Source organism: Tribolium castaneum, chromosome 5, assembly GCF_031307605.1.
Source record: "Tribolium castaneum strain GA2 chromosome 5, icTriCast1.1, whole genome shotgun sequence".
Taxonomy (NCBI): domain Eukaryota; kingdom Metazoa; phylum Arthropoda; class Insecta; order Coleoptera; family Tenebrionidae; genus Tribolium; species Tribolium castaneum.
Genome location: NC_087398.1, coordinates 14,489,414 through 14,510,759, shown reverse-complemented (window position 1 = coordinate 14,510,759; position 21,346 = coordinate 14,489,414). Strand labels below are relative to the sequence as shown.

General features: G+C 30.4%; 1 protein-coding gene across 4 annotated transcripts in view; it reads left to right on the top strand.

The window, feature by feature from the left end:
- Window positions 1-21,346, top strand: part of dysc (dyschronic) — a 154,647-nt gene that overhangs the window by 42,129 nt on the left and 91,172 nt on the right. For all 4 annotated transcript variants that reach the window (XM_064356601.1, XM_064356602.1, XM_064356600.1 and 1 more), the window contains exon 4: window positions 1,096-1,226. In XM_064356601.1, the coding sequence (XP_064212671.1) occupies window positions 1,096-1,226 (131 nt within the window). The remainder of the gene's footprint in view (window positions 1-1,095; window positions 1,227-21,346) is intronic.

The following is a 21,346-nucleotide window of genomic DNA, read 5'->3' as shown; positions in this document are numbered from 1 at the left end:
GTATCGATCTGTATTAACATTCCTTATATCTAATGTTGATTTAATTTTTCACATTTTTTCTCTCGTTTCTATGGCTACCTATGAGAAAAAGCCTATGGCTAATGCATTTCTCAATCCCAACAAAAACTTATTGTAACTTGAAAATTATTAAGCATAAGTATTGGGAATGCTAACACAGATAGATGCAAAATTAAATTCTCTAAGATTTATAAATGAAATAAAACTTGTGGCATTTCATTTGAAAAAAATGAATTGTGGGTGCTGAAAGTTCTAAAAACTTAACTTTAAACATTTGGGGTTTGTTATTCTTTTATAGAAATTTGAAAACTTTAAAGGAAAGATCTAAGCTTCTTCTTGCAAATAAGCTAAAATATATTTTCAAATTTTTAAAAATGTCAGATTTATCGATTTTAGAACTGGAAGGTGCAAATTCAAAAAAAACTCTAAATATTTCGTAAACGGTTTAATTTAAGTATAGAGAAAGCTTATGACAACTACCTTAAAATAACCCTAGTAATTTAAAAACTCTTTAAAAAATATAACTTTTCATTTAAAATAAGGAAGTTGATAGCGACTTCCGGTATAACCGGAAGTGTCACCACATTGAAAATATTTTTCTTGGGCAAAACCTAAGAGAATATGATTATACAAAAATTTTCAGATGGCTATCATTATTAGAAATACCGATACTTCTAATGTGGGGTTTAGAAAAAACACTCTGTATAGACAAGGCGAGTCTGCAAAAAGTATGCAGTGTTCCAGGTTCCACCTAAACCTCACATTTATTTGAAATTTCGTAACCACAATCTGTTAGGTTGGTTCAACTTTCTTATTTTTAGTGAAAAACTATGCTTTTTAATGCGTTTTTGCCTAAATTTGGTCGTGACCTTCAACCCTTACGTTTTGCACAAATTGACACACTTTCAGATGTAAGATATATAGATAAATTAGCAAACTTGTGTAGGTTCAAGACTTGGATGGGGAGCTGTTTTATCGATTTATCTGTGTCGAATATTAGATTTTCATTTGTCGCGTGTTTTGTCGATGAAATTCCGAAGCGATTTCCTTTTGAATCTAACATTCAATTTTAATTAGGGGTGGGTGTGTACATCTCGAGGGTGGAAGAAGGCAGCGTGGCAGAACGTGCAGGATTGAGGCCGGGCGACTCAATATTGGAAGTTAACGGAACACCATTTACGGGCATCTCACACGAGGAAGCTTTAAAGGTAGGTAATTTTAGTGAAAAACTTTGAAATTTATGTGTGATTATGATTTGTCAAAGAGCAGAAGTTAATTTATGGCTGTTGTAATTGCGTTCTTGCTCAGGAGAGATATTCTTGCGTGTGAATTCTCATTAACGAGATTTTCAATACACAAAGGGCGAATGACACAATGAGACCATCAATAAAAAAATCAATGCCGGTTTTACGTTGTGAGGAGTTATTGTGAGGGGAATATCACGACCGTGTCGAATGACTTCGTGCACGTTTAATTGCATGATAATTTTCTTCAGGTTAGAAATTTGAGCTTATTTTAAAATATTAGCCATTAGAATAATAACTACGTGCTACCAACGAGGCCTTTTGCGTGTATGGATCTTTACAATATACCACTAAATCAACAACTGTCTAGAATATTTCACAGGTTTATGTTCTCACGTGTTTGTCATACTAAATTCATTTTTGCAGTAAATTCAAACACAATATCACCTAAAATTTTATATTCATTTACATGAGACTATCTTAACCCCGGACATCTTGTACGTACAATTTGTACTATATTTTTCTCACACTCGTATGCATTTTTTCCAGTTTTGTTTTAGATTAAAGTAGAAATTTGTCAAATTCACCCTTACATTAGATTTCTTGAAGCAAGTATTTTTTTTCTTTTGTACGGGTAGGAGTTCTCATTTTTAGGCCAGCACTGTTTTTGTTTATTTCTGTGAAATTTTGAACACAGTAATAAAATACGTTAAATACCTAGTCAGCCTTTCTTGGCTGGGAAAATTACAGTATGGAGGATTGATTTTTTAGGAGAATTTACACATTGAAAAAATTCGCATGTTAGAAAAAAGTAAACATTAAATACGCTGGAAGAAAATGCGAAAACCATAGCCCGATATCACGTCCAGTTTGTGAGATATATAATGTTTTGTCACACATTTTTTTTTAATTGCTACACATATTTCAACAACTGGACGTGATGGAAAAATTTTAACGTCAGACCAAAATCAGCATCACGAGATTAGTTCAAAAACAATCGATAAGTATAAATAGAGGGTGTTAGGGAATGGTTTAGCAATATTTCGTATGTAAATTTGTCATGGTCAGACGAGTTAAAAACTCTTATATCATTTTTCCAAAAGTATGAACTTTCTTCAGAAATTTTTATTAACCCACCTGTTGAGAACCATGTGTGGCTTATGGAAATTTAGAAGCAATTATTTTTTTCATTAAACAAAATGGAGATGTTGGCGCATAGGCGTTTTGAGAATTTTTCAAAATTGTGGTTAACATGTTAATTTGTGAGGGAGGTTCGAATACCAGTCCAGGCAAAAAAATTTTCTTTTCGTAAAACTTAATAACAACAATAGAAAAATAACGCAGTGAACCAAGGAGTTAATTTACCTCTGCTGTTTGACAATAATATTAAAATTTACGCTAATTTTTAGAATCTTAGTTCAGCGGTTCTCAAAAATTGGGACTTTAATTTCTGAACGATTTTTTGGGAAAACTCTGCATTTTTTATTTACATAAATTTTGGATAATCGGTTTGTCTTGCCATTCTCCAAGTACCATTAAATTTTTGCTAAAGCATTCACGCTGTATACACTAGGGCAACTATTTGTTGCTTTCTTTTTTGGATATTGAATGTTTATTTTTTGAAAATATACTAGACTTTTGAAAGTTTTATTCTTAATTGATTCCAGTCTGCTGCTGATCTCTAAGGCTTGAGTAAATCTGTACAAAATTTTAGATTTTCTGGTGTTCAGAATAAACTTTTTACGCTTCCTGGTGTGCTTTTCGTTGCCTTGAAAGTAAGAAGTACTCTCAGGAGTACTTATGATTGTTTTTGTAGTTTGTAAATGTCTTTTAGGGTTGATGGTTGAGCAAAAAAGGTAGAAGTTTTTGTTGATAATCGGAAGTTGAGTTGAGTTTTTTGATTTTAGAACAGGATGGATGAGAGGTATGAGTCAGCTGTTGTTTGGCGAAATTACTCTTATATCTCTGTATGCCGGAGGAGTTAATTTGGGTCTACTGAGGAAGAACTGTTCCTTGATTTTGTAATTTTTGTATGGTGTACTGTATATTTTGCTGTGACATACTTTTCTCAGATTTGCTAAATGATTTTCCTAGATTTAGTTTGATTTCTAAGTAAAGTGATCTAAGTGAACCACACAAACTTTCCTTTTCGTAATCTCGCTACCAAATGTCAAAATTTACGTCTAATTTTGGGGTGACGTATATTTGTTCAATGTGCTCATTCGTTTTGGCAAACATTGTGTTCGTTAAACAAAATGGGTCTTTGTATAATTGATTACGTAAATAACTACCTATTTCGTGTAACATATAAGCTTCAAATGGAATGGTTTATGAGTTTTTTTAGATTTTTAACTTTGTTTTTAGAAGACAGAAATTATGTATGGCATTTTCTATAATAACTATTAATTTCTATAAGAGTTACTTTTATGTTGAGTGCAGAAAATGCCTGTTTTTTAACACTAGAATATATCGGTTTTAGTCAAAACTAAAAGACATTCAAGTGTGAGTTTGTTAAAGTAATATTTTTACTGTATCGCAAAAACAAATATGTATACATATATCAGCTGTTTCAAAACTATAAGAACTCCAACGTCGCATTTCATAGAATTATTTTTTAGATTGATATTTTTTTTTAGATTGATAAAATTGTAAAATAGTTAATAATGATTATATCTCTTATTGAGAATTCAAATTACTTTTTTAGCTATTATTTTTTTGAAGTGCATGAATAATTTATAACAGCTAATTTTGAGAGAAAATGCAACGTTAATGATTTTATAGTTTTGAAACAGCTAATACTATAATAAAATCATTAATCACACAGAATCTAGCATTTGCTATTAGATATTTTATCCATGCATGTGATTTTTTTCAGAATTTTTCTACACTTCCTCATAAAATTAATTCATTATAATTATTTAATATTACGTTGCCGTAAAAATATATTATTTTTTATACCATTTTAGAAGCGATGTTTGTGTTTTGTGGAAGAAAATCGTAAATTCTACACAAACGTAAAAACAATAAAAAAATGCTCAAAACATCATTTAAGCAACATTGTGATACTCTTTTAGAGACGGTTTACAGAACATTTTAATGGTTGTTTCCAATTAATGATAAATAAAGAATAAAGATTTGTTAAGTACTTATCCCATAACTTATGAATCTAAAAAAATAAATGAGAAAAATTTATTAATAGCAGCTACAAAAAATATGAAAAAGCATCCTACCCATTTTATTCGGCGCTGAATGGTGCTAATCAATAAAATTAAAGTAACGTGCCACTTGTCAAATCTCAACTTGTTATGAACGAATATTTACCCAAGAAAATGAAGTTAAAAATAAATTACTATGTTAAGTTAATTTTACATCGTTTTCTTTAATGTTTCAAGCCTTTAAAAAATAATTCAATTGAGAGATTTGGCAACAAAACTTTGTACCGCGCAAACTCAATCATGTCTTAAGTCGTCATAACATAAGACATCGCTTTGAATTCGCCACTTTCCTGCCTTGTACTTTATAATTTTTTAGAGCATTTAGAAAACGTTTTGACCGTTAAAATTTCACAATCCTGATAGAATTGCATTAAACTTTAATTTGAAAAAATAAAAAAATATTGGAATCTCCCATTGCAGTCAAATTTTAATTCGAGATTAACTTGTCATTTGTCAATGCATTTTAAATGGCAACTTAATTCGCATTAGTTATTCTTAATTTAAATCTTAATTTCCCCTAAAATTAGATATAAAGAAAAATAATATAAAAATTTTGAAAATAATCATATGCGTACAGAAAAATATAAGAATTTAATTCCTAAAGTTTATGAGATATATTAGCTGTTTCAAAACTATAAAAACGCCAACGTCGCATTTTAGCAATTTTTTTTAAAGCAATGTTTATAAGAGTGTAAAATAGTTATCTCTGATGAGATCTCTTATTGAAAGTATAAATAACACTAGATATTATTTTTTTGAAGTGCATGAAAAATTTATAGCAGCTAATTTTGAGAGCAACTGCGACGTTAGCGTTTTTATAGTTTTGAAACAGCTAATAGTAGAAAAGACATACTTTTAGCAGACCCACCACGTCTATTTTTTCTATTAAAAATTTAATTTAGTTCTTTAAAATACTCGTACTTCAATTATTTGCTGTCATATTGACGATTTCACTATCTTAACAAAAAATGATTTTTGAATACGGTTTTTTTGTACTATATATTTCTATTCTATAAAATTCTAAGAAATGAATATTAAAAAATTACATAGTGCTCTCGAATGGCAGTGCGAACTTATTTTTACGGTCTACGAAGGAAATAATGTTTTCAAACGTACTTTTTTATACTTTAAAAAATTTCTACGAAACATTCCGGAAATTAAACTTAGATTACATTTAGGTCAGAAACTCAAATCCATGTTATGTATTAATTTTCTATTTACCTACTTATTTGTTTATTGTATCTTCTTTCGGGATATTAACCAATTCTAGAATTATTTATCTCGTTAGCCTGAAACAGTCCAAAAACCGTTGAATTGGGTCCAAATTGCGTGGTATATTAATAAATGACTTTTTAAGTATTATCTTTTTTTGCCCCCAACATGCTTGCAAAGAAGATTTAAGCTAAAATAATTGGTTTGCTCAAAATGAACTTAAGTTTTTTTGGGATTAGTTCACTGTACTAACTTCATGATAAAAGCAGAAAATAGTTATGGTTTTAGTAAAATATTATGTTTATGTATTTTATTTTTTATTACCAAATTTAAGATTTTATTTTATGTTCGCCATAAAACACTCGTTCTAAAGAGCAATAAAAATATATGACATTCTTATCTGACCGATTTCGTGCGTAAATACAACAAATATTCTCTTAACTGTGGTCGATTATTTATCCGAAAACGTATGATTAAATAAATTTTACCCTGATTAAGTGGTGCATGTGATAGTAGAACATAATCATTTGTAATAGGCAGTTAAAGTAAAATGTGGAGAAAACATTGCGTGGTACACACTACTATAATTTCGGAGCGAGATTTAATTGAGTTATATGTTTTTTCAAAGAGGGATAATTGGCAACGACTTGCCAATTTTTAATATGACGTAGAAAAATTACTTGTGTGAAAAAATAAAGTTTAGATTGTTCTTACTTTCACCTCTGACCTGCGTCTGTAAGTTACAACCCTGCTTAAGTTGGCCAACTCCGTAAAAAACGGTAATAACCTCGCATCATTTGTATTCATGCCGCAAGGAGGCTTTTAGTCACATATTTCTCAAACATGTTTGAACTAATAATTGCCTCACTATTTAGGCTTGAAACGAATCTTGAAGAGTGACAAAGGCAAAATGCGAACTCTGCATGTTTACAAATTACTAAAACGACGACCATTTAATTAAGGGATTATTTAACTTTGGTTACGTCTCTTCCGTTCAAACATTGAAGCTGCTCAATTTAATCTGGAAAAACAATTTTTTGTGCAACAGTTTTTTGATTGTCGTGCCTTTACGATCTATAAAACAAAGTGATTGACAATAATTTCCTGTCGGTGACTTTTAGTGACAGCGATTATGACAGGGCCGATATTTCGTCATTTATTTATTTTTCTATTATGAACCGGACTTTTAAACTTGTCAAGTTGGAACTAACTAGTGCTAGAAGTTTATCACATTTCAACGTTTGCGTGGAAAATGATTGACATATTTGTCCAAATTGGACGATTGCAGTGATGTGCTGTTAATTACAACAGTGGCAGAGTTATTCAACTCATGTAAACTCGACCACAAGTTCAAAGAAGCGGATATTTTGCTATTTTTCGTAGCGAGATTAAAAATCGTTTGAAAAAGCAAAATACAGTAGAATTTGGTTATAACGAACCCGCTTATAACGAACTTCCGGATTAACGAACTAAATTCGACTTAAAAACGTGACGCAATTTTTCGTTTATAACGAACTTTTCACCAAATTTTGAGGAACATGTTGGGGCAACAGAAACAAATTATTGAATTACTAACTAAAAACATTTTAACTAATAAAACCGTTTATTTTTAAACATAATTAGTTGTGCAAATATTTTATGATACTAAAGCTCACAGAAAGTCAAAATAAATCAACTTGCTTTATGCGAATTTTTATTATTATTACTAGTTTCTCAGATACACAGCGTGTTCCGTCTAAATCCACAGAAGTATTGCTAATTCTAATTATGATAGTTATCTGAAAATTTGTAGACAACTATAATCTCTTAGGTCCTCCTCAATGAAAATTTTCAAGATGGTGACACTTCCGGTTATACCGGAAGTCGCTATCAACTTCTTTATTTCAAAAGGAAAGCTAACAAGTGTTCAATAATTGTTCTGGTCGTGGATTGCTGTGGTTTTCTCATTCTAGCATGAACGTAGGCTGTGTGATAAGTTTGCTGTCAACTATTTAAATGTTGTCTTGTTTTTGCATTTAGGAGTTTTTGATAAAAATCACATTAAAAATCATGACAATTGTATGCAGACGCTGCAAAGCTCAGATGACCGTGTGAATTTTTGGCCTGACACTGACAGCACTGACAGCTGTCATGTAATGTTAACCAAGAAATACGTTTTTTGTGACAATTGCCACACATAGGCGATCTGACCAGAACAATTATTAAACACTTGTTATATTTTTTAATGCATTTTTGGATTAATAGAGTTATTTTAAGGTAATTTTCATAAGTGTACCTTATACTTAAATTTAGCCGTTTACGAAATATTTTGAGTTTTTATTACTATTTTTTTTGAATTCGCACCTTCCAGTTCAAAAATCGATAACTCTGCTATTTTTAAAAATTTGGAAATATTTTTTCGGTGATTTAAAATTTAAAAAAAAATAACAAACCACAAATGTTTAAAGTTAAATTTTCAGAACTTCATTAGGCACTCATAACTCAATTTTTTCAAATCAAATTCTACAAGTTTTATTTCATTAAATCATAGAGAATTAATCTTTCCGGTTTTATTTATTTTTCCGGTATAACCGGAAGTGTTACCATCTTGAAAATAGTATTTTCATTGAGCAGGACCTAAGAGATTATAGTTATATAAAAATTTTCAGATGGCTATCATTATTAGAACTACCAATTTTTCTAATGTGGAGTTTAGATAAAACACCCCTGTAGAGGGTGCAACCTCCACTTCAGCGTTTAAAAAAACGCAATATTAAAAGGGTTAGTGTTTTCTGTGAACTTTTTTTCAAAGTTTACGTGATTAATGTGCGGTGACAATTAAGCAAATTAATTTCAGTGGTAACTTTGCTAAAAAAATAATTGCAAAATTTTTACATTTTTATAATTGTTTTATGGGAGGACTTGTCATTCTGTGGCTGTTTTTGTTAATTTTAACTCAATATAATAGATTTTGAAGAACTAATCTCAGAGACCAAGTATTTTAAAATTTTTGTTGATCCTAAATTTATTCGCCGACCAAAACTCTTTCTATCTCAGAATCTATGAATATTCGGATAATGGAAATTGAATTATTTTCACTTCTTTTGACCTCTACTATCACCCTTTACAATGTTTACACAACTATAAAATTTACATAGTATACAGGGTGCTCAAAAACTGGCGCACCCACTCAGTGGTACGTTATTGAGAAGCAAGTGCAGATTACGGGAAAAATGTTGAAAAAATTCCTAAAGTTATAATTTAAAAAATCTGGAGCTACAAACTTATTGTGTTAACTTCTTTAGTTTTTATTATTTTTTTATGTTTTTATGTTTCATAGCAGGTAATCATTCCGTAACAAAACGATGAATAATTATTTTTAAATTTACTATCAGATTTTAGCAGTTTTTTAAATTTGCAAAAAATTAAAATTTATCCAAAAAATTACAATGTGTAGATGTGCCAACACTGGGAATTATTTCCTAGGAAACTGTTTCAAAAATAATTTATTTTTATTGTTGCTCAAATTCTATTGCGATCATGACTGTTACACAACGTTGCCACATATCATTTATATAAAATCCGTTATTTATCAATAACTTTAATACAAAGAATTTTTTTACTATTCTTACCTTTATAGGTAACCAGTTCACTACCACACACCATTGAGTTGGTGCGCCAGTTTTTGAGCACGCTGTACATAATACAATGTGTTCAAAAATGGTTGCTCATCAGGTCGACTATGGAATTCAAATTCAAAGTGCCGCTTACTCAGTTTTTGCATTTATTGGCAAAGTTATTTCACGTATATGGAGTTTGTCTTGATTTGTTTTCATATTTGCATGATTTTTCTTTTTTAGATTCGAAGCTTTTTTGCATTATTTTGACGGATCTGTCACTTTGACGGCATTTACAATTTAAATTAAGCGGCACATTACGTTTAAATTTCATGGGTGACTTTATGAACAAACATTTTTGAACACATTGTATTACTGTTTCCCAAAGGATTAATGTTTTTTTGCTTTTTTGTGCTTATATTTACTTATGCTCCGTTGCACAAAAGTCAAATTAATCGGCCATCATATGATGGTCCGTCAAAAATTGATGGCTTGTTAATTTTGATTGCGTTGCACAAAACAATTTGCTCATGTTGTAATCGTTCATCATATGATGCTCCGTTAATCATCCATTAGCAAAAAACCAATTTGACAACAAGGCCTTACACCTTGAATTTGTTATTTGATACACACTTGACAGGCTGATTTTTTTATTAATATTGTGTTTTCTCGGACTTCGGGTTTTACTCAGTGCTTTATTTGACGATTTAACTTGTGTTCTTTCGTCTTCAAAAAGTTCTGTTTTGTGTAGATAGTCTATGATACCAGAAATGGTGTTTGTGACCTTGTGTTGATTTGTTAATTCTAGTGATATGAGTTTATGGAAAATTTCTAGATCTAAAGGGTGCAAGAAGCAAAATTGGCGTTGTGAAATTTTGACGTGTTCGCGAACTATCCACTTTTCTTTTTTCGGGTGTTTTTGTCTTGCCACTAAGTGCCAAGGGGGTACCAAGAAGCGATTCCTGAAGACAAAACAAGGGAATAGCCCTAAGGGTAGATGAAGTTAGGGCGTAAAGGAATCTACACGTGTTTATTACCAAAATCAATAAACCTTGATTTGAACATTGGAGTTTTATTTTAACTAAAACTAATAAAGTTTTTGCATTTCTTTTTTTGTTAAGTTATTCGAACTGTTGGACAATGATGTTTAAAAGTGAATCATGCGCATTGGCACATTGGGAAGCAATAAAGTGGATATTATGTTATTGGTTAAAAAATGAGTTATTCCTCGAATTGTTTCATTGAACAAACGATACAAATTCATGCGTGAGCGAGTTGTGTTGTGACTTTCTGTGATAACCCTACAAATGTTCTACAAAAGACAAAAAACCAAAAACGCAAACAAAATTAAAATTTTGTTTGTGCACTGAGAGATTTGATTAGTTGCGTCTTGGTACAATTTTTACTCTGGTTTTTATTTAAACTAAAGCGCTTTTTACACTCATGGTTAACCACCATCTCAAACAGATCCTCAAGATCTCTGATTTTCTGCACAGGCCTCTCAGACACTTCAGTCATTTGCACATAACCATTCTCATCCAATAAAATAAATATAACGATTTCTTCTTTAATTCTTGTTATTGTCTTACCCCTTACATAATGGTTCAGTTTTATCAAAAACACCTTAAATTCTCAAACAACAAGTGTTAAAGACTGTTAATCAGAGATTAATCGCCCGTCGTTCGGCCATCAAATTGATGATTCGTTAATCACTGATTAACTATGACATTTGCCTTGATTTGCGTTTGTGCAACGGAAAACGGAGTTAATCAACGATTAATTGACAATTATCGTTGACGTTAATCAAATATTTAATGAGAGATTAATCAGCCGTCAACGGTGTTTTGTGTTGCACAAAATTTTTGATGGACGATTAACGCTTTGTTAATTGTCAATTATCTTTTGTGCAACCGGGCAATAGTCTTATTTCACTGTAAAGTAAAAATAACTGCTATACGTGAAAAACACTATTTTAATTGACCGCTTTTAGCGAACTTCGGATATAACGAACTGATTTTGATGCATTTTTGGAGTTCGTTATAACCGGACTCGACTGTAAGTCGAATTTAATTAAAATCAAAGCTTCTTCTAACTAAATCTAACACTCATATGGAACGAAGAGAAATGTCACACCTGTGTTAAAAACCTCTTTCATATTTCTCACGTCCACCGAGCGGCTTAGAGACTAAAACCGCGCGAAATGAGTCGGAGGGATTTAAAAGCAATTCATTTTTGCAACCGTTCGGTGAAATAATAAAAGCGGTAAGACGGGCTCATAAATCGAAAGTAAATATCGATCAATATTTAATGGAAGATAATTGAATTTAAAAGTTAATTTCGCAGTAAGCACGACGTCGTAAAATATTAATCGACCGACGGAAAATAGGAACAATCACGCAATAATCAGTTTTGTCTGCCTGCCTTATCGTGGCGCATAATCCAAAACGGATTCGAAAGTAGATTTTATGGCCGACATAAAGCTCTCGAAATGCGCGAAATTCGTTAAACATCAATAAAACGATCGCATGCAGAATTTTGTTTGCTCTGTTGCAAGAAAATATAAGTATCTGCATTGCTGTTTAATAAAATTCGTACATCCTTCTATCTCGAGTTTTTTCGATTTGTGGCTTTAGGAGCGGCTCTTTTAATGGCGCGTAGACACGAACTGACTATTTCGTGAATTTTATCACACGAGGAATTACAGCCGAATATGTAAAGGTGAGGGAAATTTACGATATCTTGCTTATCCAGGGATCTGATAAATGTTATTGGCCGGCAATGGCAAGTATGACAAAAGGTGAAGGTGGAAAAACCTGGTTTTTGACACACTGTTATATTTTTATTTGAAACGCTTAATACATGTGCATCAACAACGCAATTTCGTTAAGACAGGCCAAAAATCACCTGCGTAACTACTTCTACTCTATTTTGCAAATTTTCGTTGTTTTCTCCAAATTTCCAATTTAGGTCGAAAATGATTATTTCATATTCACAGCATTTTTTTATTAATAGCCCATCTCACTGTGTACATTTAACGTAAAATATAAAATAGGCATTTCAGCCTTTAAAAGTCATAATGATAACAATTATTAAATTAATGTTTACGTTGTTTGCCTACCCTATGCATTTTTTTAATTGTAGGTATACATTTGGCTAATAAAAATCCTTATATTATTATATAATATTTGACTAAACAAAAATGTAATTCAGTTTCCAATGTTTGAGACGACGACGAGAATATGCAGCACCTAAAGACGACTCTGAAGACATTAGTGACTTTTATGTCTCCTCCTTTCTCCTCTAATAAAGTGTTGGACCCAATAAATTTATTTTATTTTCAGTTTTTCAAATATTTTTTTAAAGCAAATTTTTTTAAAAGATTATTTATATCCGACCTTATAACTCGCTTATGGTTAGTCCTACAAGAAAAATGCAAATAACTATTTTGTAGAAAATTTTATTAGCTTTAATTTTGGTAAAAAGACAATAATTGATAGGAGTAACAGTTTTTGAGATATAAGCAAAAAACCAAAAAAAACTGTTACCTTAATTAAATCTTCAAATATAACTTTATCAATAATTTTTATTTTTATTTACCAACCTCTCTCAATCGGTTTAATCTTAATAATTTAAACATTATTAATTACATTAGTGAATTAATAATAATTAATTAAATTTTAAATTAAATTAAATTTAAATTAAATTTTTTATTTACCAACCTCTCTCAATCAGTTTAATCTTAATAATTTAAACATTATTAATTACATTAGTGAATTAATAATAATTAATTAAATTATTTTGATTCTTATATATTCTACCCAAATTATTTTTGAGAGAAAATTTATTCTATTTCTTAGGCAATTTCTCGCTTTAAAACTAAAAAATGACTACCGAGAATATCTGTTCACAAATAAACCTTTGCTTATAAATAAAAAAACACATAAAATACATAACAAGCTATTGTAGCTTAGAAAAATTAAGCGCTTGCATATAAGCAAATTTAGTACTATTAGTATTATTATTAATGTTATTGTTATTAATATGATTATTACCCCAGTCAAATTAGACAAATCGTTCAAAAAATTTTATAGAGAGTTGGAGTTTTTTTTAAAACATTTCTTTACACTTGGGTAGACGTATATCAAAATTTCCTGAGGCTGGAGGGCAAGCTCGAAGAGGGGGAATAGCTTAAAGAAGTTTTTTATGGGTTTTTGCTTATATCTCGAAAACTATTACTCCAATCAATTTTTGTCTTTTCACCAAAATTAAAGCTCATAAATTTTTTTACAAAATAATTATTTGCATTTTTCATGTAAAACTAACCATAAGCGAGATATAAGTGCTAAATTTAGCTCTTTTTATGTGTAAGACACCAGTAGAATTGTCACTTATGCAATGTGTTTAACATAATTACATAAAACTTGCGTTTTTAGAGCATGTTAATACATTTACATTTAGTTAGAATGTCACTTTTGCATAAATGCGCTTGAAAAGGCCAAATCACAAAAAAATACGTTGTTTTGACCAGAAAATTCACTTATTTAGCTACATTTTCCTCCAATTAAACAAAAAATAAAAAATTATGGATGAGATATTGTTGTGCAAAATATTCCTAAAGGTAATTAATTTCAAAATTATTTTTGCCATTTTAAAAATATGTATATGCAATTAAAACCTGACATTTTTTCGCAAAATTCTGATCAAACAGGTCAAAAGACTACCAACGAAACCCGAAAATTATTTTATTTGTCGACGTTTTGTATGACTTATTTCACACAATTTTTTAAGAATAGACCAAAAATTACAAATGAAGGTGGAAAAAGAGACAATTTAATTTTTTGTTTGAGAGGCTTGAAAGTATTTTGTACTTTTCAATTAGCACTTGTGTGTAATGTATATTTTTCGCAATTAAGAAAAAAAGTCTAATACACTTAACTGTTTGACTTTTTGTATATAAAGTGACTTATTTTGTTTAAAATTACTAATTTTGATAAAGCGGAATAATTTTAAATATTTTTAATTTAATAAGACGAAAATTAATGTCTGTGATAACTTGGTAACGTTACTCGTATTTTAATTAAATTCGCTAGATTTATCTCTTTTATAAATGAGAAACCATTGCTTGATGATATTTTCCTAAAAGTAGATATTTAACAGTTACGTAATTAGTTCAAAGGTTTTTGCTATTTTCAAATGCTTAGGCTTTTCTTATTTTTTCTTATCAAATAGACTGAATAACTACCAAAAAGGTCAAAAAGCATGTTACATTTGTTTTTTTTTGAGTGTCTTTGTAAGTTTTTCAAATTAAAAACTCACTGAGTTATGGGGGCCGACAATTTTCTTATTTGATAAACAAACAACCAACAAAGTTGGAAAAATAACGAAGGTACTAACAAACAATTTTCGTTTAATGTTCATTACTTACCTATGTTGTTTTTGAAATTTGATGACTTAAACTCAGAAACAACACGCGATAAGTCACCTTTTTTAAGACAATTTTAAAAACTCGGTGACTAACTTCACACGAGCAGATTTTAAAATTTACAATTTTTTTTCAACAAGAATTGAGCTTTTATACAGAAATGTTTTAACATACTTGGCGTAACATTGCATTTTTTATACATGTCGCCAAGATTTGTTAAGTAAAAATGTGTGTTGTTTAAAGGAAATATTTTCTCATCGATACAGTTCTAGATTTGTTTTTCATAGAGTATTTCAATTGACTTAAATTATTTTCTAAGTAATATTAGTCTTATTGTTAAAACATATTTCGAATTATGCAAAAATATGCTTTGAAATGAGTTATTCTGGCTTGATTTGTTTTCGTTTTAAAGAATTTTTTATAATTTGCTGAATGCATGTCAGTAATAATTCCTCTCATTTTAAATAACTGGAAATTATAAAAATATTAAAAATTTAGTTTTGGCACAACAATTTGTTTTTTTTGTAATAATGGGCTTTTTATTAAATTAGATCTGGCAAATTAGGCTGATATATTTGTTGGAAAAGTAGTATCTTAAATAGACAGGTAAAAAAATATGAATTATTGAAATAAAGCAAGAAAGAAGAAGAAGAAGAAGAAGAAGGAGAAAATACAGTCTGATCCAACACTACTGAGTCTGTTAGCAATAGTGAATTTAAATTGTAAAAGGTACCAATAGAGTACTCTTTTCAATTCAACAATCTTGTGGGGTTGTATGTCAAATAAATGTCAAATAAAACCGAATCCGGTTGCAGTGTTGCAAATTATAACAAAAAACAAGTTCAAATTTGTTGCCTACAGTCTCAGTATTTCTGGACCTATCTGTATATTTATACAATAATTAATTTTTGTATTTCAAAAAGTAGTTTACCTGTAATTTTGCGTTATTTTAAGTGATCTCAAAGTAATCCACCAACGTCAAAGAAATATAAATGTATAATTTACAAATTTTTCTGGAAAATTAAGAGTTAATGAATTAAGCAAGAGTTTTTTTGCTAGTTTTCGAAGCATCAATCGACTTCGGAAGGAAATAAAAATAAGGTTGAATTGAAGAGAATACTTTTCTTGGCATTAAATTTGAACAAATATGCTTTGTTTATTGAAATTATTAAAATTACTTTAAATGTAAGTACCGCCACTGCCTTGGGACTTAAAATACTCCACTGATTTAATACCAATTATTGAGTTAAATTCCACCAGTGTCGGTCAAAAACGCCTTATTCATTCCCGTTCTCCGAATTCTGCAGAATTATCCTTTCTCAGACGTATTGTATTCAGCCGGTGCCCTCGAAATTATCACTCAAGGGATGTTTTACGTTCGTTCATGCATTCTAATGAAGACACAGTACAACTCTCTGAACTGACAGCTAATCGATGTAAAGCAGGTATGTGAAAGGCAACACCACTATGTTCCTCAGCCTTGATCGATGTTTATCATTATAACGACAATAAGATGTTTATGGTGAGCTTAGACGCAAAAATCGACGAGAGCTTTCGATAATATAGTCATTTATCACGAGGGATCGCGGAAGGAGATTGTTTTCCATCACCTACATATTTCTTAATTCACACTCGCATTTTTATTCATTTCTGACAGGTTGGTGATTAATCGAAAAAAACTCGCACAGCTAAATGTATTTTTCGGTTGCGAGTCAGCTTGTTTATTTAAACGCTGCAGTTTGGCGAGAATCCGGATATTTCCGGGTAGTTTAGAAATTATCGACGGATATATCAAACACCAATTTGAGCGTACTTTTGCGATTTGCTCAGAACTTTTGGGTCAAGTAATCATGATCCCCGCTCCGTTTTATGAGGAACGAAGAGACCCTTTCGCAAGGCCGCTAATAGTTCCGGAGTCGAAACTCATTTAAACAACATCATTTCTTATTAAAACTCTGATCAAGGAAAACCTTAATTTTTCTAATTCCATTTTTCTTATATTTGAACACAATTCATATTCAGAAAAAAGGTTGGTAGTATCCAGGTTTAGATAAATATTTTATTATTTCAACAAAAATAAGTCTCAAAATTAGGCGATTTGAACTATGCCTAAACGATTTACTCTGTTTCTAACAGTAATCAAAGAAAGTGAACGCATTCTAACGAAACAAATATCAAAACATGGTAGGTCTTCCTAGTTATTATAATGGCTCATTTTTATTAAGCGAGGAATCGTTAAAAGTTAATTTATTTCAACAAAACTCCAGAATAAGCTATTTTCTGGCGAGAAATCGTTAGGTGAATCTAGTGTACAAACCTTAAACTCTGGCTTGATTTTAGGCAAGGTATATTTTGTATTTTAACAATACAAGCGCCAAAATAAGGGAGTTTGAACAGTTTTGAGACTATTTGTCTCATTTTTAGAAATAAGAAGAGATAAGGCGATTTGAGATATTCAGCATGAATTTGTAAAATAGTATATTATGATACGAGTTTTATAAGACGCATTTTGTCGCACGAATTTAGGGCACGATGAGCGCAGCGAGGAGTGTCATAATAGAGTAAGTGCGACAAAATGCCTTACAAACGAGATATTATACAGTATTTTTTCTACTTCGCATTTTTTGTTCCAAAAAAATTAATTTCGAAATTTAGGGAATTTTGTGGCAGTTGACAACATTTGCGCGCAGACAGTGAAATGAAATTAATAATTTGGACCGTCATTAGTTTAATTGTACAAATGTATTCTGAAAGTGTCGAAGACGTTTTGCAATGTATCCCTTAACAAATACGGGCTTTTGTGGCAAATACGTGGAATTTGACAATTGGCCGAAGGATAATGAGATCTCAAATTTCTTACTTGCACTGGCTTTTGAAGTTATGTATGTACATTACTCGAAAGGGCCACATATCAGCACTGGTACAAAAGCCTCCAAAGGTTCGTATTTGATTAATTTGATTAATTTATGCACTTGAAACAGGTGCCGATTGACACTGACAGTTCTCTCAGATAATTGTCAAAAAACTAGGTTGTCAACATTAGAGTTCCTATTCGGAAATAAAATTAACTAGACGCCCTCTGGTGATGACTTTTGAACTATGTCGAAAACAGTAACGAAATTTTCGTAATTCCACATTTAACTGACATTTAACAAATTGTTTAACAATCTTGCGTCTATAGTGTTATATACTTATATTAGAGAGTATCACTTTAAAAGTACGTGGTGGTAAATACTAGTTTTGATCTTGGTCTGCGGTATAAAGTGTTTATTGTTGGAATTTGAAAGTGGATAAAAAGTGAAAAAAAATTAAATTTTGATTACAAAGTGTTATTAAACAGTTGTCTAATTACAGACTGTAAGTAATGGATCACAGTGAACACAAAGTTGGGCTCAAGAAACCAATAAATTAGTAAAGTGTGTGAATTTTAGGATAGAATTTTCCACTGACAAACTCATGAAATACTTTGGTAAATCTACAAAACTACAATTAAGATTAACAACTGCTGATACATTTAAGCGTTAAATTATGCCAAAAGTTAGGCTTTTTAATGTCTTTGTAATAATTTTCCAATAAAGAAAGTGAACTAAACAGTCATTCCTTATTCGTGTTTTCCTCGTCATCACTAATTTGTCAACATTTTTTTCTTGCACCAAAGACACAATATTCATTCCGCATAGGCAATGCAATAATTGGGAAGCCTCAAAATTCGTATAACGCTCAAAATATCCGAATAAACATTTTCCCGCTATTTATGGTTACTGTTTTCGACCTAGTTCAGTGGCGCCCCCAACGATAATTTTACTTCCGAATATTGGAAGAGTTGGAACACTGAATGTCAATTCTCGAAATTTTATTTTATTTACGTCAGTGGGAATGTGTAGAAAAACAAATTGGGATAGAAATCAGTGGTGTTACACTTGAAATTTGGCGAAAAGTCAAATAAAATTTGTCAAAAAATGTTTCCATTTTTCGTCGACTAACTGTGTTTAGAAATGGTTTAGACTGGCAGTCGTCGTCAATTCACTGTTTTTTTTATATGAACTCCACATTTTAAAAAAGATTTCTTTGTAAGTACAAGAATTTTACGTCTAAACTCTTCATCACAAACATTTTTTCCTTAACATTAAGAAATGGTAATCAGCGATGAAAGAGAGAGAAATTGAACCTTTCCTGCCAAGTTTTACGTTTATTATTAACAAGCATTTGGAAAAGTGGATTGTCTAAATAATGTTATGTACAAAATCTATGAGATTTTGGGAATTTGTCTATGCATTTATAAAATATGTAGATACTTGAACCCAAAATTGGTTCTAATTTTTAGGAAAGCTGAACCTGTCGCTGCTTGGCCGCCTTTAGCATCTACGTGAACTTTAGATTCTGTTTCAAATTATAAAGTTATTGGTAATTCACAATTTTGTTACGTTTTTCATACGAGAACACCTTTAGTATCATTTTTTAAAAAATTTAAAAAAACAACACGGAATATGAAGGGTTCTTGATGACCAATTTTTGGAACGAGATGTTTAACTAAAAATTGAGACTGAAAGAAAAGCATTTTTAGCATTGAAGTATGTTTTAAGTTATGTGTTTAATATTAAAATAAATATCGAAAAATTTCAGAAATGTGAACATTAATATTGGTAGGTATTCAATTATTTTCTTTTTTTAAATAGCAATTCCAAAATTTCTACGTTTTCTACGTCCCTGGTTAAATTTGACGTAAAATTATGTCATTTTATGCATTTGACAAAAATTATAACCTTGAAATTATTTTCGACATAAACCTCTGACATAAGTTACTAACAAAAATTTTAATAAAAAAGGATAGAAATATATACCTTATCCACATAATACAAAATTGGCTCGGTTTGACGTTCAGTGTCCCAACTCTCCCAATAAAGGAACTCTAGTCAACATTATCCAACTAAATTACCCTGGTTTTTAGTGTAATTATTAGAGCACTCCGTTGGATGTTACGATACAAAACTGAAGTAGAAAAAATATGTTATTTTAATAAAACAAATTCTAAATTTAGGTGATTTGAACTACTTGAAGGAGATTTTTAATCAATTTTAACAAAACGAACTCTAAAGTAAGCCGATTTCAAGTTCTAAACGCAAATGTGAAGACTAGTGTGGAGTTTCTTATTCAACAAAATCAGTCCCAAAATCAGGCAATTAGATCGCTTCCCGGACGATTTAGCTTGCTTTTCAACTAATAAACGTTGAAAACAACTTTTTGGACGAGCCTACATTGAGGAGATTTGATTTATTGTTAAACGATGTGGCACTTTTTTTGGGGTATTTCCACGCAATTTGGTTGTTTTTGTGAAATTATTTCAACCAAATAAACGCCAAAATAAGACTGTTTGAAATTCTTCATCGGTTTGGCTCGATGTCAAGTGAGAAATTGGTGAAAAGAAACGTATTCTAACGAAAGAAATTTTTAGACAAGACGATTAGATGGGTATCAACCAATAATCTTTTTAAAAAATATGGTATCATAATTTAAAAAATCTAAAATTAGACGACTTGAACTATTTGTAAAAGAAAAATGATGTATTTTAACGCAAAAGCTTTAAAATAACGCGATTTGAAATCTTGATCTTGATTGTTTCTACAATTCAAATTCAAACTGAAACGCCCTAAACTATTTATAAACGTTTTGGAACGTTATTAGCGATGTGGTTTGTTTTTAAGTAAATAATTTTTAACATATCGAATGTAAAATTAAACGATTTAAAATTGTTTTCAAACGATTTTATTCGTTTTTAACCAAAAAATCGTTGGGATGACGATTTGAACTGTTCTTAGATGGTTTTAGAAAAACTATAAATACCAAAACAAGATGAATGAAGCATTTCCAAGTCAATGTGCCTCGTTTTTAATCGCAATTTATTTGAACGAGACAAGTTTCCTTATTACTTGAGGTTTTTCCATGCGATTGGACTCGTTTTAAGACAAACCGTTTTTGAAAATAACTTTTTGATTTATTTGTTTCGGTTTTGGGGTATTGTCACACGATATTCAAGTGGTGAATCATTAAAAATCAACCTAATTAAACGAAACAAGTTTAAAATTAACTCAGTAAAATTTCCCCAGCGAATTGGCTTGTAGCAAGCTAGTTATCATTATTATGATTCCACATTTGTTAACGAATCTGGTGTAAAAATTGCAAAGTTTTCATTTTCATTTTCAAAGGGATCATTGGAAATGTATGTATTTTAATGAAACCAAAATAAATAATTTGCAATATTAAGGTTCGTCTTTAAAAATAAAAAATTGTTAAGAATGTAGTTATCTACTCCAGCATGTTTTGAGGTATTTAGAAGCAATTTGGATGGTTTTTAAGTGCTGAATGTCGGAAAATTAACTTTTATGGATAAATAAGTTAACAAGGTTCAACTAGATTCAAAATAACACAATTCGATATATTTCCTGGTGATTTGGTTTCTTCTAATTAAGAAATCTGAAGAAATCAACATAACTAAAGGAATCTAGTGTATAAATTTGGCGATTGTAGCCGATTTGGTATGTTTTTATTAGAAAAGTTGTTGGAAATTGACTTATTTAAACCCTAAAAGTTACAGAAAAACGCAGTTTGACGTTTTTACAGGTTATTTATTTGTCTTGCTAA